The 27,643-nt window shown below is 56.5% G+C and overlaps 1 protein-coding gene across 1 annotated transcript in view; it reads left to right on the top strand.

Annotated features, from left to right (window-relative positions):
- The window catches only part of AACS (acetoacetyl-CoA synthetase), a 53,745-nt gene extending 30,882 nt beyond the window's left edge, over window positions 1-22,863 (top strand). Inside the window, exons 9-18 of the mRNA XM_012663539.1 lie at window positions 2,063-2,143; window positions 4,517-4,641; window positions 7,876-7,940; window positions 8,065-8,187; window positions 11,276-11,389; window positions 12,463-12,588; window positions 16,487-16,556; window positions 17,242-17,300; window positions 18,175-18,377; window positions 21,727-22,863. Coding sequence (XP_012518993.1) covers window positions 2,063-2,143; window positions 4,517-4,641; window positions 7,876-7,940; window positions 8,065-8,187; window positions 11,276-11,389; window positions 12,463-12,588; window positions 16,487-16,556; window positions 17,242-17,300; window positions 18,175-18,377; window positions 21,727-21,864 — 1,104 coding nt within the window. The 3' untranslated portion in view covers window positions 21,865-22,863. The remainder of the gene's footprint in view (window positions 1-2,062; window positions 2,144-4,516; window positions 4,642-7,875; window positions 7,941-8,064; window positions 8,188-11,275; window positions 11,390-12,462; window positions 12,589-16,486; window positions 16,557-17,241; window positions 17,301-18,174; window positions 18,378-21,726) is intronic.
- Window positions 22,864-27,643: the final 4,780 nt, after the last annotated feature.

The following is a 27,643-nucleotide window of genomic DNA, read 5'->3' as shown; positions in this document are numbered from 1 at the left end:
TCATCCTAGCTCACAGCAACCTCAAACTCCTGGGCTCAAGTGATCCTCTTGCCTCAGCCTCCCGAGTAGCTGGGACTACAGGCATGCGCCACCATGCTTGGCTAATTTTTTCTATATATTTTTAGTTGTCCAATTAGTTTCTTTCTATTTTTAGTAGAGATGGGGGTCTCACTCTTACTCAGGCTGGTTTCGAACTCCTGAGCTCAAACAATCCGCTCACCTCGGCCTCCCAGAGAGCTAGGATTACAGGCGTGAGCCACTGCGCCCAGCCCCAAGGCTCGTTTTTAATACACGGCTCCTTGCTCCAGCCCTGGTGGTTCCTCGACAGCCCGGGGCTCGCACCTGCGGCCCAGGCTGAGGGCAGTGATCCGGCCACAGGCTGGCTTTCCCCTTTCCGGGCATTGGAGGGGCAGCGTTCCTGCCTGTCCTCGGTCTTGTGTGAGATCCATTGTAAAGATGGGAGAACTGAGGCTGAGAGTGTGAAGTGGCTGGTGCCACTGGCTGTGCTGTCTGGACTGTGCTCAGTGATGAGAAACATCTGTCCTCCCTGCCAGCCGCCAGGCAAACACAGAGGTGCTTAGAACGAGTGGGTTCAGGTATATTGCTGTCAAAAAACAAAAGAAAAACCCACAAGGGAGCTCTCTGTGCACTGATCAAGATCTCAAGGTGTGTTAGGTGGAAAAGGCAAAGTGCAGGACCATGTGTCAAAAAAAAAAAGGCATAAATACATTTATGCTGGTATAGACCTGGGAGTATACGCAGGACACTTCTAACACTGGCTGCCTCTGGGGAGAGCTGGGTCCAGGGTAGGAAGAGAGGAAGGCTTTCATAGTGTATGCTTTAGAGCAGCGGTCCCCAACCGCTTTGGTACCAGGAACCAAACGCTTTTCCGCAGACCCAGGGAGCGGAGCTCAGGCGGTGATGGGAGCGATGGGGAGCGGCCGTAAGTGCTGTGTGGCCAGTTCCTAAGTTTCATGGAAGACAGTTTTTCCATGGACTGGGGGGCTGTTGGGGGGCAGAGCTCAGGCGGTGATGCACGGCCCAGTTCCTAACAGGCTTCAGACCAGTACTGGACCACGGCCCAGGGGGTTGGGGACCTGCAGCTTTGGAGTTTTGGACTGTGCAAATGTATCGCCCAGTAAACACCAAAATTAGAGAGTAACAGAAAGTGTGGGGGAGGGTTGGGAGGGAGGGGGTCTGATTAGGCGTCTTAGCTGGGAGGGGGGATTCGTGCTACCCTCGAGTGGAGGCGTCCCCGAGCTCCGATCCGAGGCTTGCAGGTGGGCGTGAGGCCCCGCGACGGTCTCACCGTGCTGTTTGCACCGAGCCCCGTTCCTTTGCTCTTTAATTTTGACTGTGCTGTTGGTCAGGGTCCCTCCTCTTCTGCGTGAGTTGGGGGGTCTCCGTGGTGCCCTCACTGGCTCGGGCATCGAGAGCTGGAGGCAGGCGGGAGCACGCCAGGGTTCTCCTCTCCACGCTGTGAACTGTGCTTGGGCATCAGGCGGCAGAGCAGCTCGGGAGCGTCACTCACCAAGGTGGGTGTTAGAGCGAGTGTCACAGCGGGTGGTCCCGAGGACAAACCGAGCGGCACACGGAGAGTTGGAGAATCAGTTTATTCGCCAGCAGGCTCAGAGGGGCCTCGCCACCAAATTCCGAGCCCCGCCTACCCGATTTTTCCCACTTTTATTAACTGTGGTGGTGGTGCGGGGGGGAGGGTGTCAGGTGGTTAATGCCCGCCAGGTAATAGGTCAGTTGATGTGTCAGGTAATAGGTTTAGTGTTATGCTGACGCGCCAGGTAGTGGATTAGCTGATGGGCCAGGTAACAGGTTAGTACTATGCTGACGCGGGTCTTCCCTGAGGGGTGGGGGTCTCAGGTGGCTGATGCGCCAAGTAACAGATGGGGGTTTTCCTTATCACGGGGCTCCGAAGTCCGCTTCCCCTGGGAAGGAGAAAGGAGATGTGCGCGGGCTTCTTCCCGGCAGCGTGTCGAGCGGCGCCTGTGCCTTCGTACGAGCGCGTCCCACAGGGGGCAGCCGCCTCACCCGCGTCTCCGCCCCGCAGGGCACCCTCATCCAGCACCTGAAGGAGCACCTGCTTCATGGCGACATGTCCAGCGGCGACGTCCTCCTGTACTACACCACGGTAAGGGGCTTCCCGAAGGTGCGGGTGTCGGGACGGGTCCCTTCCCTCTGTCAGGCGCTGCCGGGACCCTGGGGCAGGACAGGACGTGTCCCTGCCACTGCTCCTCCCTGTCACACGTCGTTAAACCAGAACTTGAGTTCAAGTGTTGGAGGGACCCCCGTCCTTGTCGAACGCTGAAAGATGAAAGTTTAGGACAAGTGAAAGGAAGTGTGTTTTACCCCAAAGGAGCACTCAAAATTGGCTTTTTCTAAGACTGCAACTATCAAGAGGTTCTGGAACAGTCTAGCTACGTTTCCTAGATGATGCTTTCGTGCCGAGTTTCAAAGGAAACAGTGCTGGAGGCGTGTTCCCGACCTGAGAGGTTGTTGCCTGGGGCCCCAGCAGTGCCCCGTGGGACGGGCCCCCCGGGACTGCACACAGACACAGGAGGGGGACCCTGGGTGGCTCTTGGTGTGTGACTGTGGGCAGGCAACGTCACACTCTGTGCCCAGCTGTGGATTAAGGGGCTTGAGCCAAATGATTTGAGTTTCTTGCAGCTACAGGGATTTGCTCTCACCGCCCTGCCACCTTCCTAACACCGCCTGCCCTGCCACCACCCGTAGGCCCTGCAGGCCGTGTCCTTTCCCAGACGCCTCAGGGCGGGGAGCCCAGGGAGGCAGCATCGGTGCTGTGTCGAGAATGAATTGCAGCAAGCCCCCCGCAGCTCCAGTGCAGGACTCAGCCACCTCCCTGTGACACGGCAGTTTAAAATGACAGGGTTTTGTAGTGAGAAGAAATACACAATGGGAAGAACCCAAAAATTTGGAACAGTTTTCTCAAAGGCATTTATTTCACTTTTACCAGAAGCATCTGCCTGCAAAGGATCGGGCGGATGGATCTTTCCACGGAGCAAGTGGTGGCAGCTGTTTCAAGTGTCCCCCAGCCTGGGCCAGGCCTGTGCTGTGTCCTTTACTGTCCTGACAGCTTTGTTGGACGGAGAGGCGGCCAGGAATGCCGTGCTGCCTGGGGCTGCTCGCCTCCGGTGTCCTCTCTGAGGACTGATTCCTTAATAAAAGAAGTTCAACAGGGACATTAAGACCTGTTCAAAAAGCAGCTCAACTAAATTGTGACTTTTGCCTGCACTCCCTGCGCTCTATGCCCCATGCCTTTGTGCGTGGCGCTTATGGGGATGTAGGTTGGGTGGGTCTCCGAGGGGTTTCGGGTTTGGATCATCGTAGCCCATTCGGGTGGGGGACGGCCCTCAGCTAAGGTTGGCAAGGAGGCATGGGTTCCCGACACAGGCCAAACCCTGTCACTCATGCCATAGGTGACACTGTGTTCGTTCGCTTGGCACTGTGTTCTGCCTGCCCGTTAGATTTTACTGTCTGTCCTGTGAGCTCTTATCTGGGGGTTCCTACCCAGGGCTGTGCGAGGACCACTTGGGGTGCTTCCTCACACGGCTGCCTGGTCCCACCTCCTGAGACCCTGACCTCGGGGATGTGGGGGTGCCCAGGATGCCCCAGTGACACCTGCTCCAGTCATCTCAGGCGGGGGCGCATCCCCGGGTCCTGCCTGCTTACGTGGTGGGGTTGGGGTGCTCTTATTGTCCTTCAGGGTCAGGAATCTTGCTGGAACATGTCTGCACCTTCTTGGCTTTTAAAAACATTTTATATTAAACAAACATTTTCAAGTAAAATTAAAAAAAAAGTTTAAGTCTACTTGTACATGGTAAAAATTCCAAGCAGCAGCAGTAGGATATGCGGTGACAGGTTGGTGTCTTCCAGGGGCCAGAGGCAACCACATCGGTCATCGTCATACACGTCTGCCTGTGGCACAAACCAGTGCCCTTCTAGGTCTTAGGGGTGTGTGTGTGTGTGCGCGCGCGCGCGCGTGTGCATGCGTGTCCTTTATACTGACGGGGCTACGCTGCACATGCTCTGCCGTTCTTGTCTTGCACCAACAGTACGTCTTGGAGACTGTTCCCATCCGTCCAGACCTCTTTGTTTTTAGTGGCTGGCTTCTGAGTGTTGCTGGTGCCACGTGTGTTAACATACACGATGTTTCACGCGGGTTAACTAACTGGGTGTGTAGTGTTCAGTCGTGCGTGTGCACCGCTCGTGACCATGCCAGCGTCAGTAGGCACTTCAGTCTCGTCACCACCGGCAAGGCCGCAGCAGACGTTCTCCGGCACGTCTTCGTGCACGTGTGTGAACCCGTCTGCACGGTCAGTTCTCAGACATGGAGTTGCTGGGCCAGAGGCTTGTGCCCCTGACCTGGGCAGTTAGTGCCGAACTTTGGCTGGGTTCTAGGTGGTTTTGCAGGGGCACGAGAGGCCGAGTGGCGGAGTCGGGAGCCATCCTGGCGCCACTTACACGCTCCTTCCCTCTGTCGCAGGTCGGCTGGATGATGTGGAACTGGATGGTGTCGGCTCTCGCCATAGGCGCGTCCCTTGTCTTGTACGATGGCTCCCCGCTGGTGCCGACGCCCAACGTGCTCTGGGACCTGGTCGACAGGATAGGGTAGGTACCACGATGCCACGCTCAGGACAAGGGACAGGGCCAAGCTGGCGTCAGGATCAGATACAGAGCTGCCTTCGACACTGTCACCATGTCAGGTGCCACCTTGGCAAGGTGTCGCCCTTAGGGATGTCCCCTCGAAGGGGAGCGGGGGAGGAGCCAGAAGCCGGAGGTGAAGTTGTTGAGGAGGGACCAGGATTCCTTCTTGTGGGGTGACAGGGCCACCCCTGGGGCCCAGGAGTGAGCTTGAAAGATCATAGGGGCATCAGAAGAGATAAGATCTCATTTTTTTACTTTTAAAAATTTATTTTTATTTAAAAAATGTTTATTTTAAAAATTATTTGTTAGCAATAATTGTGTATGTTTAAGGCATTCAGCATGATGTTTTGTTATACATATACACAGTGAAATGGTTACCGTAGTCAAGAAAATTAACATATCCTTGTCCTCACACTTTTATTATTATGTTTGTGATGAGAGCACCTGGAATCTACTCTCCTAGCACGTGTCTAGCATACAATGCAGTGTTGTAACTATAGTCATCGTGCTGTGCACTGACCTTATCTCTATGCTTGTGGAATCTAAGAACCGCCAGAGAAGCTCAAAACGCAGAAGTCAGGCGCGGTGGCTCACTCCCGTAACCCCAGTGCTATTTGGGAGGCCGAGGCGGGAGGATTGCTTGAGTCCAGGAGTTGGAGGCTGCAGTGAGCTGTGATCGCACTATTGCACTCCAGCCTGGGTGACAGAGCGAGACCCTGTCTCAAGAAAACAAAACAAAAAAACTAAAACAGAGGAGAGCCGAGGGTTGGTGTGGGGATTGTTTCACCCAGGGTTCATCAAACCGAGGAATAAAGTGTACTAAAGGCTGAACATACAGATCGCTTGAGGTCAGGAGTTCGAGACCAGTCTAAGCAAGAATAAGACCCCGTCTCTACTAAAAATAGAAAAATTAGCCGGGTGTGGTGGTTCACGCCTGTAGTCCCAGCTATTCGGGAGGCTGAGGCCTGAGAAAGCAAATTGGTTGGGCACGGCTTTGCCAGTATCATCTCGACGCCCTGCACATGTTGGACTGTCTGCTCTGCACCCGGCAGCCTGCGGGTCTACACAGCAGTGACAGGCTTGAGCAGGCCCTGCCCTCATGGAGCTGCACTGGGACGGGGAGGATGAGGGACAGAGAGGACAGCCTCGGGACGTGGAGAGTGCTCTGTAGACCTGGGCGCAGGGCGTCCTCAAGGAGGTCCTGGCATTTGAGCTGAGGCTTGAATGTTCAGGGGCTGCATTGTCAGGACCGGGGATGTGTGTTCCAGCCGGAGAGTGGCAGGTGCCAAGGCCAGGAGGTGGCACCGGGATCGCTGTGTTGGGAAAGCCGGAGGGGACCCCGTGCTCTGAGTGTGAAGGGTGAATGTGGGGCTGGGGCAGGGACCTTGGGGCCTGCTTGGAGGGTAGAGTTTCCCCCGCGCGGCACAGAGCGCCGTCCGACAGTTTGAATCTGGGGAGAGACGGGCTCTGGTTCCGGCTTGAAAGGTCAGCGTCGTGCCCGTGTGGAGAGGGAATTGTGGGGCGAGAGCAGAAGCAGGAGAAGCCTCAGGCAGGTGCGTGGGCGCCCCTGGTGGCACGGTGTGTGGGGCCAGTCCACATCTGGCTCCTCGCGGAGCTCCAGGCACGGCCGGGACGCTGGGTTCCAACAGTTTAGGGCTGCGACTCCCCACAGTACTTGCTAAAAATAAGACAGCACAGAGCGCCCGCATGTGGGCTCCCATGCCTACGCGAGCTGAATGATGTTGGTGCATTTTTAAACCACTTATGCAAGCCCCGGAGATGGATGGGGGACTTTGCCGTTTCTTTGGAAAGGCGGGGCTGTGGCTCACCGGCCCGGGGAAAGCCGCCGCCGAGCTCAGCGCTCGCAGCCTCACCTGTGCTCAAACGCTCTTCAGAACCACAGAGAGCCTTCGAGTGTTTTGGGGGCTTGTGGGTGGAGATGAGCCGAGTAAAACCTGTGTGTTGTTTGGGGTGACTGGCGGTTGGAGAGCTCTGTAGCTGGGGGCTTGTCACTGCTGTCTGGGGTGGGTGGTCACCATTGGAGTCACAAGGTCTCTGGTCGGGCTGATACTTTAATCCTCGGAGATGATGTTGAAGCGGTTGATCAGACTCCGAGTCTTATGTCTGTGAAATAAGCGTGGGGGGCTGGTGGGAGGGGCCTGTTCCCCATGCTGCACCTGCTGCAAAACCCCAGCCTGCTCTAGGGTGCAGTGGCCCAGGAGGTGCCCACGGGTTGTGGTGGTTTCAGTAGCGGCAGGTGCTTCTGGTGAAGTGAGAAGGAAGGCACAGGCGGTAGAAGGACCACAGTCGTCCACCGCCTTGCTCCGAGGGAAACCCACCCGCCCCGAATGTGGTGTGTGAGTAGCGTGAGACGGCGCGCAGCATGGCAGCCTCACCTCCCGCGATGAATCTCTCCACCCGAGTGTGCGGGAGTGAGTTTCACTGCTCAGAGTGACACAGGAGAATCTTGATTTTAGAGCCTCCTGTGGGCCCCGAGAGACACTGTTCTTTAGTCGGGAAGATGGAGTTTCTGTGGGAAGGGCTGCCTGGCTGGAAGAAGCCCCGGGGAGGAGAGAGCGCATTTGATAACGCTCCCCTTGAAAACACGATGATTCATTCTCCGTGCGACATGTCGCTCTCTGAGTGCAAACACAGGGATAGAGGACTGTGGGTTCTCGGTATTCGAGAAGAGAAGAGCTGCAGTTTTCTAAGTTTCATAAAAACGTGAACTCATTTAAGAAAAGGGGATCGGTAGAGAATTTGAAGTATGGCACCTGTTTTTAACAAAGAGTTCTGTAGCCATCTCCTCCTCATTGGAAAATGGACGTGTGAGGTTAGAATTTGAGGGGGGTCTTGATTTTGTGGCCTCCTTTGATCTCCCAAGATAAAATGCAGCTGGGAAGAGAACGGGTTCACGTGCAGATGATGTTTTATTAATAAATAAAGCCAGGTGTCAAAGGGGCCAGGTGCTCAGGGGCTCCATGTAAAGGCTTGTCAGGTCGTGCCTTGCAGCAAACACAGGTGCTGGGACTCACTCTCAGGCAAATGTTAAGTATTCGTTCAGTTCAGAAAAATGCTGTGCCTTGGTTTTTGCAAACTCGTCAGAAATAAATCACTAATTTCAGAAAGCTTTGGTGTCGGGAATATGCGAGATCCTTGAAGGTTTCTGGTGTTTTCTTTCCCACCCGCACCCTTAAGCATCACCATCCTTGGGACGGGGGCCAAGTGGCTGTCCGTGCTGGAAGAGAGAAACATGAAGCCAGGTGAGTGTGCCTCTTAAAGCACCTGTTCCCTGTAAATTAAATCCATCGTATGACTGTTCCTTGCATGCAAGTGACACTTAAGGTTTTGGGTTTAGTTTTACTCTTTTGGCAATTCTGCCCCCAGTGGAGACCCACAGTCTGCAGACGCTCCGCACGATCCTGTCCACGGGCTCCCCGCTGAAAGCCCAGAGCTACGAGTACGTCTACGGGTGCATAAAGGGCAGCATCCTGCTAGGCTCCATCTCAGGTACGGCTCCTGCTCCGTGTCCTCCTGGCCGTCCCGCCTCCCGAAACCACGCTGGCCCCGTGAGTGTGCATCCCTGACCTAGTGAGTCAGCGTGCCCGCGTTTGTCCCATGGACACAGTCAGCAGGGTGCGCCCGTGTGCGCAGCCGGTTCTCGTCATGCGAGGGAGTGATGCTCTGTGAAGTCGCAGTGAGCACGGAGTTCGCAACACTGCGCCATTGCTCCCAGGGGAGGCACGCGCACGCACGCACGCACGCACGCGCACACACACACACACACACACACACACACACACATGCCGACCTCAAATCCCCCAAACAACTCATCCTGGTAGATCTTCTTCACCTCAGACAAGAGGAAAAACGAACGCAAGTGTTCAGTGGCCGCTCTGCTAGCGGGCGCCGTGAGTCAAAGCCCCAGCGCGGAGCTGCTGCGCCAGCTCGTCTGCGTCTGAGAGTGCGGTCGGGAGGCGGAGGGTCGCCTGTGTGACCTCAGCACGTGACTCAGGTTTTTCACCTTCTTCACATGTAGGACAATGACCTTGAAAATGCCTCTGTGGATTCTGAGGTTACAGACACATTTTAGCAAGTGGGTGAGTTTGCAAAAGCAGAATCTGCATATAATGAGAATTGTGTATTAGAACAATTACAGCAACATTATTCATGTGAGTAAAAAACAAAAATTACCTACATGCCCAGTAGAAGGGAATTAATTGAATAATTCATGGTGTATTCTTAATTTATGCAGCCGTCAGAAGAGATAGGATAAAAGTATTTGTTTAGATGGAAATATATTTATTGACATTGAAAGATGATCCTGGTGAGTGAAAAAAATCAGATTACAGAATTATAAGATGTCAGGTTTGTAGACTGAAAAAATGTATAGGTGTGTATATACAGGCGTATTATATATGGATTACAAATGACTTTTTTTCTCATCTTTTTTTCTTAACATAAAGTTGTGCTTTGGAAAATAATTTGTGCACATGGTAAAAGCATTCGGAGTCTACAAAGGCGGTGGGGTGCTGAGTCCCCGCCCGCCCCTCTCCGTGTGTGTGCACGGGGGGCGAGAGCACCCCGTTTCTATGCAGATGTAACGTAGGGTACGCACCTCACTCCCCTAACAGTGCGACTTAGTGTTGATTCCTTTGCAGCCCTGGGTTGCTCTCACTTTCGTTTTACACATCTGCAGTTCTGATGTTTCTCCCTGTGATGAAAAAACTCTCAAAGCACCTCTCAGGTGCTGTTTGCTTGCAGCCCAGGCTGCCCTGCCAGCCTTCTCCCCGCCACTAATCCCTCGGCCACCAGGAAGGATGTCAGGAACCCAGGCTTCTGGTGGGGGTCACACCAGCAACCAAGGGTGGCCTCGGGCATGACCCTTTCCCTTCCAGGCCTCAGGTTCCCCCCCAGTGTGAGGTATGGATGTGCCTGGTGCTTTCTAGGGGCCTTTCCAGGCTAACACTGCCTTTGTCCTGCCCTCGTGTGGACGATAGTGTCTGCGCTCCTGTCTTTAGAGAGCTCTCAAGAACCTGGACCCCCACCCACCCCCTACCCTAGCAGGCTTCTGCAGGGGTGACCCCTCCTTTGCTCTCTCATTCCTGTCTGAAGGTTGGGTGCCCTCCCAGGGCTGGCCGAAGGCTTAGCATGTTCTCCTGGCTGTGCACAAGACTCCCGGATGGGACCCAGGCTTCCTGCGGCCCCTCCTTGCACCCTCCTGGAGCCGCTCGGCTGGGCTGGGCTGTGGTGCGGGCGCCCTGGCCTCTGGAACCTTCCCGAGGTGCTGTGGCCGGTGGGGAGGAGTCATCTGTTAGGATCTGGGCCTGTCTTCCTGCCACTGTCCTGTTTGTTCCGGTCCTGCCCTGGAGCAGCACAAGCGGTGCCCCGTCTGCCTGGCATCCTGGAGTCTTGGCGGGAGCGGAGCGCTCGTGCCTCCTCCAGGGCCCGGGGAGGCCCGTCAGACCTCGATGGTGGCAGAAACGAACTCGACTCCTTCGTTTTCATGGGACACACCAGTCAGTGACACGAGGTGCCGGAGAAGACAGGAAAGACATCACGTTTTGCTTCTTTGCCTGAGGGAAGAAATGAAATCATTGTAGAGTGGAGGCCAGAAAAACTTTCTGGTTTTTGGCCCTATTGAGTCATTTTATGTGTATCTTGAACACCCACCCCCTCCCCGCAGTTCACACATGCAGAGCTGATTAGGGAAGAAACTCGTTGTAGTTACGAATGCGTGTTTTCCGGGTATACAGCAGGTATAAAGAGCAGCACAGACACCGGGCACTGAGGTTAGGGAGGGTGTCCCCGCTGCCTCCCTGAGCACCCTCCTTGCTTCCCTCTGCTGGGACCACTGGCCCCGTGGGTGGAGTGTCCCAGTGCCCGTGTGTCACGCCAACCCTGCCACGCACATGTCTGCGTGGCGAGAGTCTGCGCCCTCCTTGTGGGTGCGCCGGCCAGCCTTGCAGCACCGCGGGTCCTGCCACGCACAGGTGTTGGGTCAGCGCCCGGCTGTCCGCAGCGGTGGGTCCAGGGTCAGGGCCTCATGCTGCTCCTCGCTCGGTGGCCTTGGAGTCCGACTCCATTTCGAGCCCCTTCCAGAAGCAGCGGCGTTTTCCATCTAGCGCGGCCCCTGGCGTGAGACATCGCTGTCCGTGGTCCTCGCAGTGGGGAGGGCTTCTGTTTCTCCAACCATTGCGCGAATCTAACCCACAGCGAACCAGCCCTCCCACGTGACCTTCCGTCCAGGCAGTGCCTGCAGGGTGGATGTGACAGGGTGACGCTTCTGTGTTCCGCGGCCCTGAGTCTTGAATTTCAGCATGACCACGGGAGGTCATCTATTCAGAGCATCCTCTAGCAGGAGGACTCGGTCAAAACATAAATCTCCGCACATGGGGGTCCGTTCCGGTTTCTAAGTCCCCTCCTCCCTTTCTCCCTGGAAGCAGCTCCAGCTGTCCGGGGTTGATTATGTCAGCGCGTATCTGGGGGGAGTGGTAGGGATCTGTCCTTCCGGCTCTTTCTCCTTTCTTGTTCACTAATAAAGAAAAAGCCATTTGTCCTGGTCTTCTGAATTTTAACTCTTCTTTTGCCCTTGCAGGTGGCACCGACATCGTGTCCTGCTTCATGGGCCAGAACTCCTCGGTCCCCGTGTACAAAGGGGAGATCCAGGCGCGGAACCTGGGCATGGCGGTGGAGGCGTGGAACGAGGAAGGTGATGGCTTTGCCGCCTCTTCCTCTCTGTGACTGGGTGTGAGTCGTGGCTTCGAGGTGCTTGGATGTGTGACTTTGCTTGGGGACAGTTCTTTAAAACAGCCCTGGCTGAGGGGGCGGCTCCTGCCACTTGCAGTGTGAGGTCCTGTCCCCCTCAGCCTGGCTTCATAGCCTGGGGCTGCCTGTCCTCAGCTGCCGAGAAGACGGGGCTGGGCAGGAGCGCGGTGCAGAGCTGAGTTCAGGAGCGGCGGGTGGGCAGGTGGCGGCTGCCCTGAATCCGAGCCTTGGTGCTGGACAGATGCGCGCAGGCCGGCTCACCGCTTCCGAGAGCCGGTGGTTGGAAGGGATGCCCTCCCGCCCTCTGTCACCGGCCCTGCGGCCTGTGCCTGGCAGCTAGACATCGGGGCAGGCAGGACTCGGTACAGCCGATTTAGGAAGCAATTTGGGAAGAGTGGCCCAAGTCCAAGACACGTACGTGCCCTGTGGCCTAGGCATTCCACTCCTGGGAGAAATACTCGCGCGAGTGTCGTGAACAAGGCGTTAGAGGCAAGAATGTCGTAGCCCTTTGATTCGTAAACGCGAACAGGATCGGCAATGATACAAGTGCCCGTGCTCGGGGAGTGAGCTCTGTGATCACGTGTGGAGAGGGAGGAAGCAGTGAAAATGAGTGACCACAGTGCCGCGTGGTGGCCTGAACGAGTCACCCAGGTGTTAGGCCAAATGAACCGAGCAAGATGCTGAACGCTGCCACGCGGTACCCTTCGTGGAGTTTAGAGACCTGCAGAGCGAGGGTGTGCGCTACCAGGACGCGCGCAGATGTAGCGAAAGCATTAACGCTCGCACGGGAATAACCGATCACCACATCCGAGAGAGAGGTTTTGCGGCACGCACAGGGAGGAGAATCCATCTGTGGGGGCACGCTTTATTTCTTAGGCCGTGCGTGGGGGTGTGGCCATCCCCGAACCTTCGTGTGTGTCTGAAACATCGCGTAACGAGCGATCGCTTAGGGGAGAGCGCGCTGCTCCAGGGAGTGTGGCCGGGGCGCGCCGGGCTTACTTTACTCCCCCACACCAGGAAAGGCAGTCTGGGGAGAGAGCGGCGAGCTGGTGTGTACGAAGCCGATTCCTTGCCAGCCCACGCACTTCTGGAACGACGAGAACGGGAGCAAGTACAGGAAGGCGTATTTCTCCAAATTCCCAGGTGGGTCGGCGGGATGCAGGCAGAGCTGCCCGGCCTCTGCCTTGGCCGGGCCTTCCGTGTCTAATTCTGTCTGTCCCCCCACACCCCCATCCCACCCCCGGCAAAGCCTGGGGAAGCTGCTCATAGCTCATCGTGCCAGTGGGGTGATAATGAATTTTTGATCAATATGTTGTCTTCAGCTTGAAGCTGTGCTATGAAACCCTCGTCCGGGTTTGGTTGAATCTCGGCTCCGCTCTGTGCCCAGAGCCCCTCAGCCCGACCCCTGCTGCTGGGAGCTGGCGCGAGCCACTGTGTGCCCGTGGGCGGGGGGCCCGCTCGCTGACTCGGCGCTGCCTGCCTGTGCGCAGAGAAAGGGTATGGAAGGGTGTCTGGCCCGGGTCTCCTCCGTCCTCACGGAGATGTTGGAGGAAGAGCATTCTCGCGGTGGAACAGTTTACAACCAGACACGTCATTCTCACACAGACTGACACCCTCGCCTGTCATCTTTTGAGGGGCGCCTCGCCCCAAAGCAGGGAAGTCTTTTATTTAAAGCTCTGATTCCTGCCTCCCTCTTATCTTATTTCATAAGCAACCTCGAGTTGTTGCTGCTATATAATTCATAATTTAGCAAGCCTTCTGTTGCAGAGTTATTTATACTAAGTACTTGCTTTCTGCAGTCTCTAGAAAGGTAATTTAATTTTGCATAAACCACGCGTGGAGAATCAGAAAGCGGCAAGTGACCGTCTGTGGTAGAATTTGCCACCGATCCTTCCCGTCTCTCTCCTCGGCCTTGCCTGTTTGCATGGCGCTTGTCAAGGCCTTTGTGCCTGGTATAGCGCCTCCCAGGCAGCAGTGTGGGATGTCCCGCCAGGTATGGCTCAGCCTCAGTCTGATCCCTGCTGTGCTTAAGCCCCACCTTGGCGCCTGCCAGCACACAGCTGTCCAGACAGACTCACGCAGAAAAGCCAGAGTGTACATAGAGAAATAAATACTCTTCAGATGACCCTGAAGAGGACAGGGGCTCCTGTCTTTGGAAGGGAGGCCAAAAGGATTAGAACCTCAACTTCAGGATCCGTCTAAGAAATGGCAGCCCTTCATCTTCCGCAGCATTGCTCTTTGACGATGTTTTTGTCACATGCATAAGGGTTCATGTGGTAAATGTCTCTCAGGATTAATTTGGAATAAATATTTCTCTTCTTGAAACTCTGATATTCCTTCTTGGAGAAAACAGATTCTTTGTGACCATTTGTATTTCCATTTTTGCCTTGGCTGCCAGGAAGCTCAGAACTGAAATCTTTGCTTTGTTGTTGTAGTCCTCTTACCCACTAGGCAGAGTTTTGATTCTCTTTAAATAATCCTGTCATGAAGTTGGTTTTACAGGTGGCTTCCTCAAATATTTTCTGGGAGTAGATGGGAGATACGAAGAAATTTGGAATGGCAAAGGCAGATAGGATAATGGATCTGAATTTATGGGTCAAGGACAAAGTGAAGGTAGGTTGACCTTAGACTGTTTCCTCAAGCACCAGCACTGAAGGATTCTTGGACTGCATGGGAAATGGATCGATGATGAAACCAAGCGGCGAAAGCAAAGCCCTCCTTCCCATGACAGGGAGTGGATTTACGAACATCGTTGCCTTAAAAAATGATGCCCGGTGAAAGTGTAAACAGGCCATGTGCTGGTATGGAGGGACAGCCAGGAAATTATTAAGTGAAAAATGGGAGTTCAGAACAGAGGGCTTAGTACCCCTTTTGTGAAAATTCTAAAAGAAACGCATGTGTGATTGTGTGACTAAATGATGAATGAGGTGTGTGACTGAGGGGTCACACGAGTGGCGGAGTTGTGAGCCATTTTGGTTTTCTTTCTGTTTATTATTTTTTAAAAGCCTGTACATATTTTAAAATAAATTAAAAGCAGGCTTACGGAAGGTTTAGATCACTGTGATGACAAATCCCAGCCACGCCTGGTCTGTTGTCATCCGTGGTCACCTGCACCTGTTGTATTTCCACTTTTGCCTCAGCTTCCAGGGCACTCGGAGCTGAAGCCACTGCTCTGAAGAGCCAGGGCGATCTAAACCTGTCAGGTCTGTTGCTTTTGTGGCTTTGTTTTGTCAGCACGTCACTTGGCACCAAAGCCGTAGCCACATGTGGGTCCCTCTGCGCGGCCTGGCTTTGCGAGGGATCGAAGGGTTTCAGGGGAATGTTTTCACAAAAGAAAGTTCCTTTAGGGTAGATGTGCACCTTCCTTTTCCTCTGCACTTCTAGGGCCTTGGCAGTTAGGGCCCGGTACGACAAACGGCCCAGGAAAACCAGAAATTTCCACCAAGTTCAGGGGAGACCTCACTCCACACAAACCAGACTGTATGTCGATCCTGGCACTGAAGTTCCAAAATGAGACCGGAATCCCGGGCGGGCGGGACTGCCATGCAGGAACCCGGTGTGACACGTAGCCTCACAGATGTGCGTCTGCAGAGACTTGGTGTGTCATACGCAAGCCTAGGAATGGGTTTTTTTCCTTGTGTCTGTGACTCTTTTAAAAGTCCAGTGAGGAAGAAGCAGTCTCATGCTTTAGCTCGGAGAGGAGGGAAGGAAGACGTGGAGGCCCGCAGGTCTCTTTTGCACCAGAGTATGTGGCTGGTGACTGATCTCGTGCCCTCCACTGCCTCCCAGGGACCTCCGCTCCCTGCAGAAGGCTCAGCCGGGGCTTGGAGCAGTGTCTCCTCCGTGGCGTCGCAGGCACGAGTGACTAGATGGAGTACGTGGTCGTTGCGGGAAGGGTGGCGGCTCACGGCGCGTCGTGGGCTGTTTGGGTTAGCACCTCACTCAAAGTCGAGAAGTGCTGGAGAAGAAATGTCTTGAGACTGGGGAGGAAAGAGATGCTTTCTTGAGGAAGCTGCCTAGCAGTGAAGACACGGAAGCCGGTTTGTGCAGTGTCTTCCCTTCCCGGGTGGCAGGAACTCTTTGCTGCTGAGACAAATGACTTCCATGGCGTGGCAGAGCTGGTGAAGATGTGCTTTTGATGACGTGCACCAGTCCCCTCCGTTTGTGGGAGGGTTAGGGGTTGGGTTACCTGCCGGCAGGCGGAGGCCTCCTTGGTGGTGCCCTCAGACGGCGTGGCCTCTCCTTCCTGTTTGGGGTCTGAGCAGGGGTGCGGCAAAGGAACCTTCCTGTAGGTGTTACATCCAAAGCTGGGGGGCTGAGCCCCTTGGTCGATTAGCTTTGCCGCACCCCAGGACGCAGACCTCCCTCTGCATGTGGCCGGCCCAGGCCCCAGCTGCACACGTGGCCACTCTTGTGGCCTGATGACCATGTAGGGAGTGCTCAGGGCGGCACAGAGTCACCTCACTCTGGTTCTTTCCTCTTGCCCCACCTGCCACGTCCCAGGTTTCACCTGCTGGTGGGCTGGCTGTGCATGTGGCCAGTGCTTGGGCTCAGGCCGGCATTACCGGGACTGGAGCGGTAGCCTCCTGCTGGCCGTGCTGTTTGTTCCAGTCCAAGGTCTGGCGCCAGTCCCTGCTGCCCCGGCTACGCTTGCTTTCCAAGCTCGGTCTTTCCACTGTCCCCTCCAAGTGGCCTCCTCCAGATGGTCCCGGTGACCTCCAGTGTCGTGGCTGAGGTTGGTCTTGCCTCCTTGAGGTCCCGTGGCCCTTGCTGGTACCTGCAGGAAGGCATTTCTCCACCCCGGCGGGTGTCGGAGCTGGGCAGGCACAGTCCTGCTGGAGGGCGTGCTCCTCAGGCAGAACTGCCTGGTTCCCTTCCGCCCACAGCCCCCGGGCCCCTAGCCCCACACATACCCGTTTCTGGGCCTGGGCGGTGGCTGTGGACCAGCCTCCTGTTGCTGTCACACCTGTCCTGGTCGTCATTCCAGGCCACTGTCACGACACCTTCTCCTGGGTGACCTGCACCTCTGCCTTCCTTGTAGGTGTCTGGGCACACGGCGACTACTGCAGGGTCAACCCCAAGACCGGGGGCATCACCATGCTTGGCCGCAGGTGAGGGGTCTGCGGAGTCGGCTTCTCTTGCCTGGAGCCCCCGTCTGGGGAGGGGAGAGGAGGCGCTGCCTGTGAGAGTTGGCGCCCACTCCTGGGCGCCCTGCCCCACCCTCGCGTCGGGTTGTTCCCGCCATGCACGCTTCCGCTGGCGTCTGGGACCTCCCTCTTCCTCCCTACTCCCCCGGGGGCTTTGTGCTCTCCCACCTGTGGCCTTTGAGCACACCGTCCCCCCGACTGAAGACCCCCTCTGAGGGAGTGTCACCCGCTCAGTCTGTGGCATGGGCTGTCCCCTTCTCGGGCCCTTCCTGTGTCATTCTTGGAGGGGGTATCCCTGTGCTGGCCTCCCGAGGGCTGGGGCTGGGTCTGATCCCGCAGTGGTGGGTCTCAGGTAGGGGCCACAGCAAAGGCACAGCCGGTGTCTGTACCCAGGAGGGGGGACACGTGTGCAGGTGGGAGGGCAGTGAGGGGAGATGTCTCTGCACAGAGTGGCCTCCCTCCATGTGGAGCTTTAAACTCGGAGGAAAAGCGGGGCGGCTGGTTGGAGGTTCAGAGGTGGGGAGGGGCCTTCAGTGGCTGGGCCTGGGGGCTGCCATGTGCAGAAGGGGTGACTGCTCTCTGCTGGGGACCCCCTGTGACCTGCCTCACCCCAGAGCTGCTGTGTTCCTGACCTCATCTCTCTTTCCAGTGACGGCACGCTCAACCCCAACGGAGTGCGGTTCGGCAGCTCGGAAATCTACAACATCGGTGAGCGGTTCTCGTCTCTGCCCGAGTCACTCTCCGGTTATCCGGGAAGGAGTGTGTGTCCTCGCAGAGCCCAGTGGCCTGGGTTCCAAAGACCTCACCTCTGGCACGACTCTGCCTGCAGCGTGAGGATGACCTCTTTCAGCACACCTTCCTTTCCAGAGCACGCCTGCGCTTGGCTGCAGCTCGTAAAACCTCAGAGTGGGATTTTTAAAGTCACTTGGCCCATCCCCTCGCCCATTGCATTTCATCCTCATGGTGAGCTTGGTCAGGTTGGTAGATCGTGTCTACTCTTTATGGGTGAAGAAACAGAAGCACAGAGAGGGTGCAGGATTGCTGCAGGTCACACAGCACTGTGCAGGACACCAAGTACAAGTATCGTAGCCCACAGGTCTCACAACTGCACAGTAGGGTCACCCGTGGGCCTTCAGAACTGCAGGGCCAGGGACCCAGGCCCAGCCCCGGCCACGAGGTCAGGTGGCCTCATATGTTAGTGCTTGGGTCAGAGCCCTGAAGTTGTGTCGGGGCTGTCAGCGCAGCCAGGGTGGAGAAATCCTGATCTGCCTGATTCCAGCCTCTGCTCCTCCTTCAGGGCGTCCCTGCCGCGGGCACTTGCTTCCTTTGCATTTCGGATTAATTTCTCATTAGTAAGCAAGGCCCGCACACGGCCCCCCTGTAAAACCTTGCCCTTTCTGGGTGAAGCCAGGGCTCTGCCTCCGCTGCGAAGGGCTTTCTTCTGCTCCCTCGGCCACCGTCTCCCCAAGGCGCTCCTCCTGGGGAAGGACACAGGCACCCGTCTCCTGTCCTCGCTGGCCGATGGCTGGACCCCGCCCCGAGGGGCACTCTGAGTGCGCGTCTCCCTCTCCCGTCTCCACAGTGGAAGCCTTCGAGGAGGTGGTGGACAGCCTGTGTGTCCCCCAGCAGAACAAGGACAGGGAGGAGAGGGTGGTCCTCTTCCTGAAGATGGCCCCCGGGCACGCGTTCCAGCCGGACTTGGTGAGGAGGATCTGTGTCGCCATCCGCGTGGGCCTGTCTGCGCGGCACGTGCCCAGCCTCATCCTGGAGACCAAGGACATCCCGGTACGGCCTGTCTCCTGCCACTCTGGGTTGGTGGCGATGAGACCGCTGCCATCTCCCGAGAGCCCACACGTCCGGGAGCCCTGGGCACCGAGCAGCTTGCTGGCTGGCGCTTTATATAGCGCGTGTCCGCGTCGCCTAGCAACGCCATCCTTCCCCTGCTGTCTTTTCCTGCCCTTCCTGAGGTTGCGTTTGCAGCAACTTCTGCTAAACGCTGAGGTGCGGGGGGTCGGCAGGCCCCGCCCCGCAGGTCCAGTGGCTTTTCCCTGGTGCGGTTTTAGCGTCTTCTCAAAATCATTAATGAGAAAATTAATTTTAGCTTTTCAAAGAGCTGCTGGGTGCTCTTGCTCTCGCCCTTCAAATTTCAGTTCTGCCCGTGGAGACGAGAGTCAAATCTATTTAGAGGCTGGTCTGCAGAAGCCGTTCCCGTCGTCCTCCGTTCAGCTTCCAAGTGGAGGGGGAGGTTCGCCCAGATCGGATCACAGCTTTGACTCGTGTGGCTTACAAAACGGCGCTCCTGCGAGCCGAGGGGAGAAGCTGCCGTGTGCGTGTACGTGTGTGTGCACGCGTGTGTATGCTCGTGTCCGCACACAACGATCTAGGCACAGCCACGTGGCAGTCTGTATTCGAAGCCTGCAGCGTGGCTGTTCGTTAAGCAGAAGGCGGGAGAAATGCTGCCTGGGCTCGCGGGCGCAGTCAGAGACCGGATCTGCCAGGGAGTGCCGCTTTTTGGAAACTATGGAAATATGCGCTGCCGTTGACTTTGCAACTGCCAGAGAATATTCAGATCATTCCCTTTGCTTCCAAAAGTTCTTTTGGTATCTTCAAAACAACCTGTCCAGGAGCAGGGGCTGGGGAGCGTGCTCACGGCGCGGCGCTGCGTGCAGAGCCTGCCTGTCCCTGGACAGCTGTCCTCCCTCGGCTGCCTCTGGCCTTTCCTTCCTCTTCCCACCCCTCGGGCCACCTGCCTCCCTCCTCCTCCAGCCACCTGTCCACCTTTGCAGTATCGGTCCCTTTTCCTTAGTGTTCGTACACTTCCTCTTCATGGCAGTCACACATGGGAAGAGCCTCCCAGCTTGGGGGCTTCCCAGCCATTTCTCTCTCTCTCTCTCTCTGTGTCTCTCTCTGTGTTTCTGTCTCTCTCTCTCTCTTTGGCTGGTGACTCTCTGTGCAGACCTTGGCTCTCTCTGGGCAAGAAAGTCACGTCTTGAATTGGTGACCCTGACTGTCTTTTCCTGGTGAGGGTGCGAGGTTTTCCTTCCGCACATCAGTGCTCTGCGCATCTGGAACATTGAAGTTAGATTTTGTCCCCTTGGCTTTGTTTCATTGAAAAAGAATCTGTGTCCTTTGCTGCCAACATGGTTATTCCCAACCTGTTCCGATCACGAGGGTAGTGGAGAAGTTTATTGGAAAGAGAGAAAACAGGTGGTGTTTCTTTCTGTCCTCGTCCCGCTCTCACTGGCTCACTGTCGGGGCGCACAGCTGGGTTCTGGGCTCTTCTCTGCCCAGTTCTGCCTTCCCCTGAGTCTGATCACTTTTTGAGGTCATTTTGCGGGTTACTCAGGATTCCCAAGTGCCCTTGTGTCTTCAGCCCCCTGGGGAGCGCTTAGGGGAGGAGTCACCCCGGGTGTCGCCAAGCTGGGCAGGGTCTGGCCCTGCCTTCAGAGGAAGGGCGATGCCGCGAGGCCCCCGCCTGCCTTGTTGGGAACCAGACCCACCTCAGGCTCAGCATGACTGAGGTCCCACCTGCAAAGTTCCAGGGCCTCGCCGAGGCAGGAGGGCCCTTTGCACGTCTGACGAGCCACGCTGTGTTTGTGGGGAGTGGACCACCCCTGACCACCTGGGAGCAGCCTGAGCAAGAGCGAGCCCCTGTCTCTAATGAAAATAGAAAAATTGGCCGGGCATGGTGGCATGAACCTGTAGTCCCAGCTACTCAGGAGGCTGAGGCAGGAGGATCACTTGAGCCCTCGAGTTTGAGGTGGTTGTGAGCTACGATGATGCCACTGCACTGTAGCCCGAGTAACAGAGCGAGACCCTGTCTCGAACAAAAACAAAAGCAAAAAAACCGAAAACAACTGAAAGATGTCCCTTGTGTTTTGTCAGGTGATGGAAGTAGGCCTTAGCTCCCACGAGCTCCCCTTGAGCTCTTGGGTAAAGCTTAGCCGCACAGAAAGCATGCGAGATGTTTGCATTTCACAGAGGGCCGATGGTGCCACACAAAGTGACAGGCAGTCCCTCCGAAGAAGCCACCGCGCAGCACTTAGATCTTTAATTAGTTCACACGTCGACTGAATTTTTCAAGTGAATGAATTTTAATTACATCTCAGGTTAAAAAAAAAAAAAATAACACCAGCACTTTGAGAGCTCCGGGTGCTGCAGCCTTACTGGGCTCTGCTGTTCTAGAAGTTTCCTGGCCCATAAACATGCCAGCACTGCTGAAGGCCCCTTAGGATTACAGATGAAACACACGTGCCATGAATTTCAGAGGGAGCTTTGAATGTTCAGCCAGAGTCTGACTTTATAATGTAATAAAGTGATATAAATATATAATGAAATTATAAACATAAATAAAAGTAAAACCATAATACCATTTAAAAGCAGGCATTCCTGAAGCTGTGCGTGTTAAACTCATTCGCTCTCGTCCCCACGTCCCCCAGGATAGGGGCTGTCACTCCCGTTTGACATTCGAGGAGACACTCAGGTTACGGATTTCCCCCGGAGCCCCCAGATGAGGCTGCGGAAGTCATGTCTTTGCTGAAAACTCCCTTCCTCGGGCGCCTGTCGGGATCTAGGAACGAGCTGTGGATTTTCACAGTCCAGAGTCCTGGTGACAGAATCCCCAATTCTGAGAAAGAGGCTCTGGTTTTCCCGTCCGGGACATGCAGCGCCGGGGACAGTGGGGTGTCTGCGCTCTCTCCAGGGCCAGCCTGGGTGTGACACGTACAGCTGGTTCTCAGGCCTGATCAAATGTGCAACATTAGAACAATTAATTTGCTCACGTGGACGTCGAGGCATCTCTGGGGTGGCCCCACTGTCTAGGCGACCATGCTGGGGCAGCGAGGGAAGGTTCTAGAGTGTTAGAGTTTGGTTTAGGTGCTGGGCCTTGAAATTGCCTTTCAGAAGAAGAGACTTTTTCCCCCACACACAGAGGGGACAGTTGCCTGTCCGGGGACTTAGGTGCACGTTTTCAGGCCGGCTCGGTGGGGGGACTCTTGGGGCCAAGACTCGGTCGCCTTCAGCTCTCCGGGCTGGGTTGGGCCTTTGGGGCCGGATGTGCCTAGAGCCGAGGGCTTGTTTCCCCGTCAGGTTTAAATGCTCTTTTTTGTTTGTTCTCTCTGCCTGTCCCTTGCAGTACACGGTCAACGGCAAGAAGGTAGAAGTGGCCGTGAAGCAGGTCATTGCCGGGAAAGCCGTGGAACACCGGGGGGCTTTCTCCAACCCCGAGGCCCTGGACCTGTACCGGGACATCCCTGAGCTGCGGGACTTCTGACGGCAGGCGTGCCGTTCGGCACACGCGTGTGCACTGTAACTTGTCTGTTCCAGAAGTTACTTGGACACCCACAGCTGTTTTACAGGGACGTTTGCACCAAGCGCTCTGCAGGCTTGGGGAAGAATTGTTGCTCTGTTTTGTGGGTAAATCCGGGGGGTGCCTGGGTCTTTCGCACGCTGGAGCGGAATTCTGGCTTTCAGAGACCACGAGGACATGACCGGGTCACACGTGTGGTGCGTGTCTTTGCACTCACAGGAGGGGCACAGGGCGGCTGGTGCTCTGGTGACGGACCACTCCTGAGCGGCGACCTTGCCTTCCACCCGGCGCTCCCGTCGTCCCATTTCACCCTGTTGAGGTGCGAACCCGTTGCTTCCCTTTGCGTGGACCTCCGCTCACCCGCCTCCCCTCAGGGCCGTCCACCCACCGCCGGGCTGTGGCTGTTACGAGGGACCCCCCTGCACAACGTGACACATCCTGTCCCAGCTGGCTGCTAGGCCCACGGGCCGGCCACTCACGCACTGTCTGCGTCACTGAGGGAACGTGGTTCCGGGGAGGACCGCGCCCTCACCCTCCAACCAAAGAGCGCCTCCCAGCCGCGGAAGCTTCCCTCGCAGGAGCGAGTGGCTTTCACTCTTTGATCGGATCTCTCTATTGCACAGATTCCGAATGCTTTTAAATGTTTTTAATGTTAAGTGTCTCGTGTGTGTGGGCATGTGACACAGCGGGCGTCCACCTGCGTCCCTAGGGGATGCCAGTGAGCCCCAGGCTGCGTGTCCAGGCAGGGTGCTCACCGCGGGTCCTGCGGAGATGGAGCTGCCTGGCCGTGGGAGGAATGGCAGCGTGTATGTGCCTTGAGCATGGGTCAGTGATCCTGATGTCCATTTTTGTATTTTTTTAAACTGAGCACAGTGAAACCCTTTTTGGAATCCTTTTTCTTCTGGATTGTAAAAATGTAGGGGGAAGTGCTATGAGGCATTTTATGCAATAAATAACCGTGTATGCGCGCACCCATCGATGCACATGCGGTGTGCTTGCGTGTTCTCTGCGTGCGTGAGGCTGGCTGTGCTGATGTGCCGGCCACGCCTCTGTCCTGGAGTTGTGTGGCCCAAATCTGTGGGGCGTTTCCCGGGTCCCTGGTATTAGCCATGTCCCTTGTGACTGCTGGCGCGGGAGTGCTGCTCCGTGTGAAACCAGCACCCTGGGCTCCCCCACGGCCTAGAGCCCGCTGGGTTTCTGGACGTCAGCTCCTTTCTTGGCGTTGCAAGAGCCGTGTGTCGCTGGGGTTGTGTCTGGCTGCAGGCCACAGAGTGCAGGCTTGGCCCAGTGGGCTTACGGTCCTCATGTCACTGGAAGTTGGAGGCTGTTCTCCGGGGCTGGGCAGTGACTCCATGATGCAGCTGTCCCCAGGTCCTGTCTCCTGCCGTCCTCAGTAGGTGGCTGCTCCACCTCCAGGCAGGAAGGAGGAGGCGGTGACAAGAATGCTGAGTAAAAGGCAGAAGCCTGCACCTCCGGGGTCTGTCCCTTTTCATCAGCAAGACGGTGACTTTTCTGGAAACCCACCAGCTCACATGTGCTGTGCCTCGCCGGCCGGCATGGGGCCGGCCACCCTTGCTGCAGGGGCGTCTGGGGATCTGAGAATTTTGAAAAGGACTTATTAGTTTTTTGTATTTGTTTCCTATGGGTCCTATAACAAATGTTACAAACTTAGTGGTTTAAAACAGCCCACGTTTATTACGGTTCTGGAGTCAGAAGCCTGGCGTGGTTTCACTGGGCTGCAGTCAGGGCCTCAGCGGGGCTGCGTTCCTTCTGGACTCTCCGGGGAGAATCCGCGTCTGTCTTTGCCACTAGAATTGCCAGGCGTGACCTCCCTGTTGTAAGATCTGCTACTTAGCAGCCTTAACTCCCCCTTTCTGCATGTCCGAGTCAGTTTTATTTGCTTTAGTAATACCCGAGGCCGGGAATTACTATAAAGAAAAGAGGTTTACCCGGCTCACGACACCCATCAGAAAAGTTCACGATTGTGCAGCTGCGTCCGGTGAGGGCCTCAGGCTGCTCCCACTCGGGGAAAGCGGAGGGAGAGCTGGCGTGTGCGGAGATCACACGGCAAGAGAGGACGCCAGACTCCGCAACAGCCGCTATCAGGGCCAATCCATTCCCAGCACGGGGGGCTGTTAATCTATTCACGAGGGATCTGACCCCACCACCCAGACACCTCCCACTAGGCCCCGCCTCCTAACACTGCACTGGGGATCAACTGTCACCCTGAGTTTTGGCGGGGACAAACCACACCCGGACCACAGCACCACGTACCCTGACACTCGAGGGTTCCGGGATGAGGATGTGGCGTCTCTGGGGGCCAGGATTCTGCAGACTTCACCTTGCAAACACTGTCGGGGTCCCGTCACCGAGCGAGAAGTGGAACAGTGATTGTTGGGGAGGTGGGAGCCCTGAGCCGGAAGAACCGAGCAGGAGGGCGCCTGGTTGTGGACGACCCTTGGGCTGGGCTCGTCCTCCCGTGTGGCCAGCCTGCGGGCCTCCCGCCCAGGGTTCAAGTCAGGCCTGGGACCTGCAAGGCCCTTTCCTGCCGCCGATGCTTGGAGACTCCCGTGTTGATGGAGCCCGAGGAGTCATTACGGCTTAATCATCGTGCCCTTTAGTTCCAGCAGGACGGCCCAGGCTGACTAAGCCCACGCGTCCTTATTAATAAGCTGCGCCGGACAACTTCATTAATGAGAGACAGATGGTCGGGAACAACAGGCGCTCGGTACATGCGGGGCTGAGCCTGCCTTTGACGTTCCTTGGCCCGAGCGTCACTTTCAGACCCCGCCACCTGCCGGCCAGCTGCCTTTTCCTCTCTGAGGTGGCCTCAGGCTGCACCGTGCCTCTCGCTGACCTCTAGCTCCCCCAAGGCCTGTCCCGTCAGCAGCTCCTGAAGGCGTCGGGATCTGCCACGCGGCCTGGTGGGGCTGCGGGATTCTCTGTCTCCACGGCTGCCAGCCCTCTCACAGTGGTCCTCCCCTGGGCCTTCCTTCCCACCCCCAGGAACCTTCCCCGGGCTGGAGGGCTCCTTCACGTTTCACGGTGCCCGGCCCACCCTCCTGCCTGGGCGGACCCTCCTCAGGGACCCTGGGGCTGAATCGATCAACTCCAGCTGCAGGCGTCTGCCCGCCTGTCCCCCGTGCTGCCATCTGAGCCCTCGAGGACAGGGCCCAGGTTGGCCCACTCATCTGTTTTCCCAAGCAGATGGCCTGAAGTCCACCAAGCCTTGGGAAAGGCGTCTTCCTGCCCTCGTCACTGTGGCTGTAGGTGAACAGAAGAGCCCCCCACCTCGGGTCTTCAAATGCCTGAGTGGGAGTCTCCAGGGGAACAAAACTCCCTTTGAGGACCCAGCCACATCCCACCCTCAATCCTTCAGAGGGAAAATCGCACACTGACTTACGGGGGTGCAGGCTAGGTTGCTGGGACAGTTACCCCCAAATCTGGCTCAATCAGGAATGTTTTCTCTCTCGTAACAGCTCCAAGGTAAGTGGGTGGACCAGAGGTATAGGTGGCTTTGTTTTGCGAAGTCACCCAAGGACCTGGCTGCTTCCCTCTGGTTGCTGCACCGTCCCATGGGGTGAAGGTCCACAGGGCGGATGCCAGCTCACCTGGTTCCCGCAGGGAAAGGAGCATGGGGAGGGGGGTACCTAACCCTAATTTATGTCCCACTGGCCACAACGTCGTCACACAACTGCACTCAGCTGTGTAGCAGGCTGGGGGAAGTCTGGCGGGAGGCGGGTGTCCTCCCAGAGCCCTGGCGGTGGGCGGAGCTGGCTCTGACGAGGAGGGAAGGGCAATCTGGGGCCAGTCGCGGTTCCTCCTGCAGAGACAGGGGCACCCGGCTGCTCCTTGTGCCACGGGGGATATGTCTTGTGGAGGGAGACTGACGGTCGACAGGAAACACGAATGTCTGATGGGACACGAGGCTCTTTCGCCAAGGTGGTCCGGGGGCCCCCAGGTGACCCTGAAGCCATGGCCTGAGAGGTGTGACACTGCCATGTGAAGACTGTAGGACAGCCAGGCAGACACAGGTCCTGGGAAGGGAAGGAACTAACCTAGAGGAACAAAAAGGCTATTTTGAGGAAGCCGCGGCCAGAGAGTGGAGAGGCAGGCGGGGCCGTGGGGGCAGGCGTGGACCGTATTTGAAGGGACCTCGGAAGCCAGGGAGGATTTTGAGTCCTGCAGTGACACCGTCAGATGAGCATTTGCAGAGGGCAGTTCCTCCTACTGGCCTCTGTCAGGGCTGCAGGCCCCTGCAGGGCCAGGTCTTGACTGGGCGCTGGGTGGGGGGAGACTTGACCTCAGCCCCCCAACTTCCTCTTTCCCTCCTCACTCTTCTCTCCTCACTGCACCCCGAGCACCTTTGTGCACAAAACATGAGAACGATTCTGGTCATTAAGCGAGTAGGTGTTGAACATTCAGCGGAGACACTCGGGAGGCTGCCTGATCACGCCCGGGAAGCCTAAGCTGGCTTTGATGAGCTGCGATCCCTTCTCTCTGAGCCACGGCTGCCTTTTACGTTCGTGCAAACTGTTTCTAGAAGCCTCCTGCCATTTTGTCCCCAAACTTTCAAGACTGTCATAAACAAACAAGGAAAGGCCTGTTAAGAAGATGTTTCACATATGAGTGAGACGCTGGCTCTGTTGTCGTGGTTTACCGTGCCGGAGAGCACGTTGGCCGTCACAGCGGCAAATGGACGGTCTAACAATTTCATTAGATGACTTCCAGGGGAGAAACAGTTGCTAGTCAATTCATTATGCGCTGGAACCATTTCCAGACTTTTTCATCTCGGGGCTCCCTCCCTGTGTTTCCTCCTCCTCCTCTCTTTCCCTGGCTCAAGCAGAGATCATGGTCAGTTGGGGTTTGGGCGGGTGAAAGGGAGTGGTTGTCACATGGATCCAGCTGGCGCGACCCAGTTTTCATTCTGCAGGCTGTGGAGTCACGGGTCTCACCAGCCCTGCTCACCATGCACCTGCGGGGCACGGTCTAAATGTTTTTGGCATCCACTTCCTCCTTTCAGTCATGACTGTGTATTTTGCTGTTTATAAGTAACAGAAAACCCCAACGCCAACTGGCTCAAGCATAAAAGGGTGTGATTAGCTCACGGTTTTGAAGGACGGCTGGACCAGGGGGTCCATGACGTCATCAGTGTTCTCGCTTTCCAACTCAGCTCCGCCCTCCTCTACGCTGACTGCGTTCTCGGGATTCTCTTCTCCTGATGGCGCGGTGCATACTCGCAGCTCCAGGCTTAGGTCCTCACCGGGATAAGAGGCAGAGAAAGATTCCCCTCGCACCCCCTCCACAGTTCCAACAGGAGTTCCCGCGTTGGCGCTTATTGGACTGTTTGGGTCATGTGACCAAACCTGAGCCAATCACTGGCCAGAAGGAGGGAATCCGCCGATTGGCCAGGCCTGGGTCACACGACCCCTTCAGGTATGGAACCGGCTGCGCCAGGAGCAGGACCGAGGGCGGACAGGTGGGCTCTGGAGAGGCCGGGGGTTTCCTTTAAGAAGCGGGAGGCAGCACCAGGGCCCTCTGTTTCTTCTCCCACTCCCTGCCCCAGCATGGCAGTCTCCGGTTGCTTTCAGCTGCTAAGCGTGTGGTAATCTGTTATGCAGCGAGAGAGAACTAACACCTGCCGGGGCCTAGGGGCGTAGCCGCCCTCTTCTCGGCACCTCCTGAGGCGCGGGTCCCTGACGGGAATCTTCGTCTCTTTTCTCTTCTCCGTGTCCCCACCCTC

Source organism: Propithecus coquereli, unplaced genomic scaffold (genome assembly GCF_000956105.1).
Source record: "Propithecus coquereli isolate 6110/MARCELLA unplaced genomic scaffold, Pcoq_1.0 Scaffold81, whole genome shotgun sequence".
Classification (NCBI taxonomy): domain Eukaryota; kingdom Metazoa; phylum Chordata; class Mammalia; order Primates; family Indriidae; genus Propithecus; species Propithecus coquereli.
The sequence above is the reverse complement of the archived record's forward strand: the minus strand, read 5'-3'. Positions and strand labels throughout refer to the sequence as shown.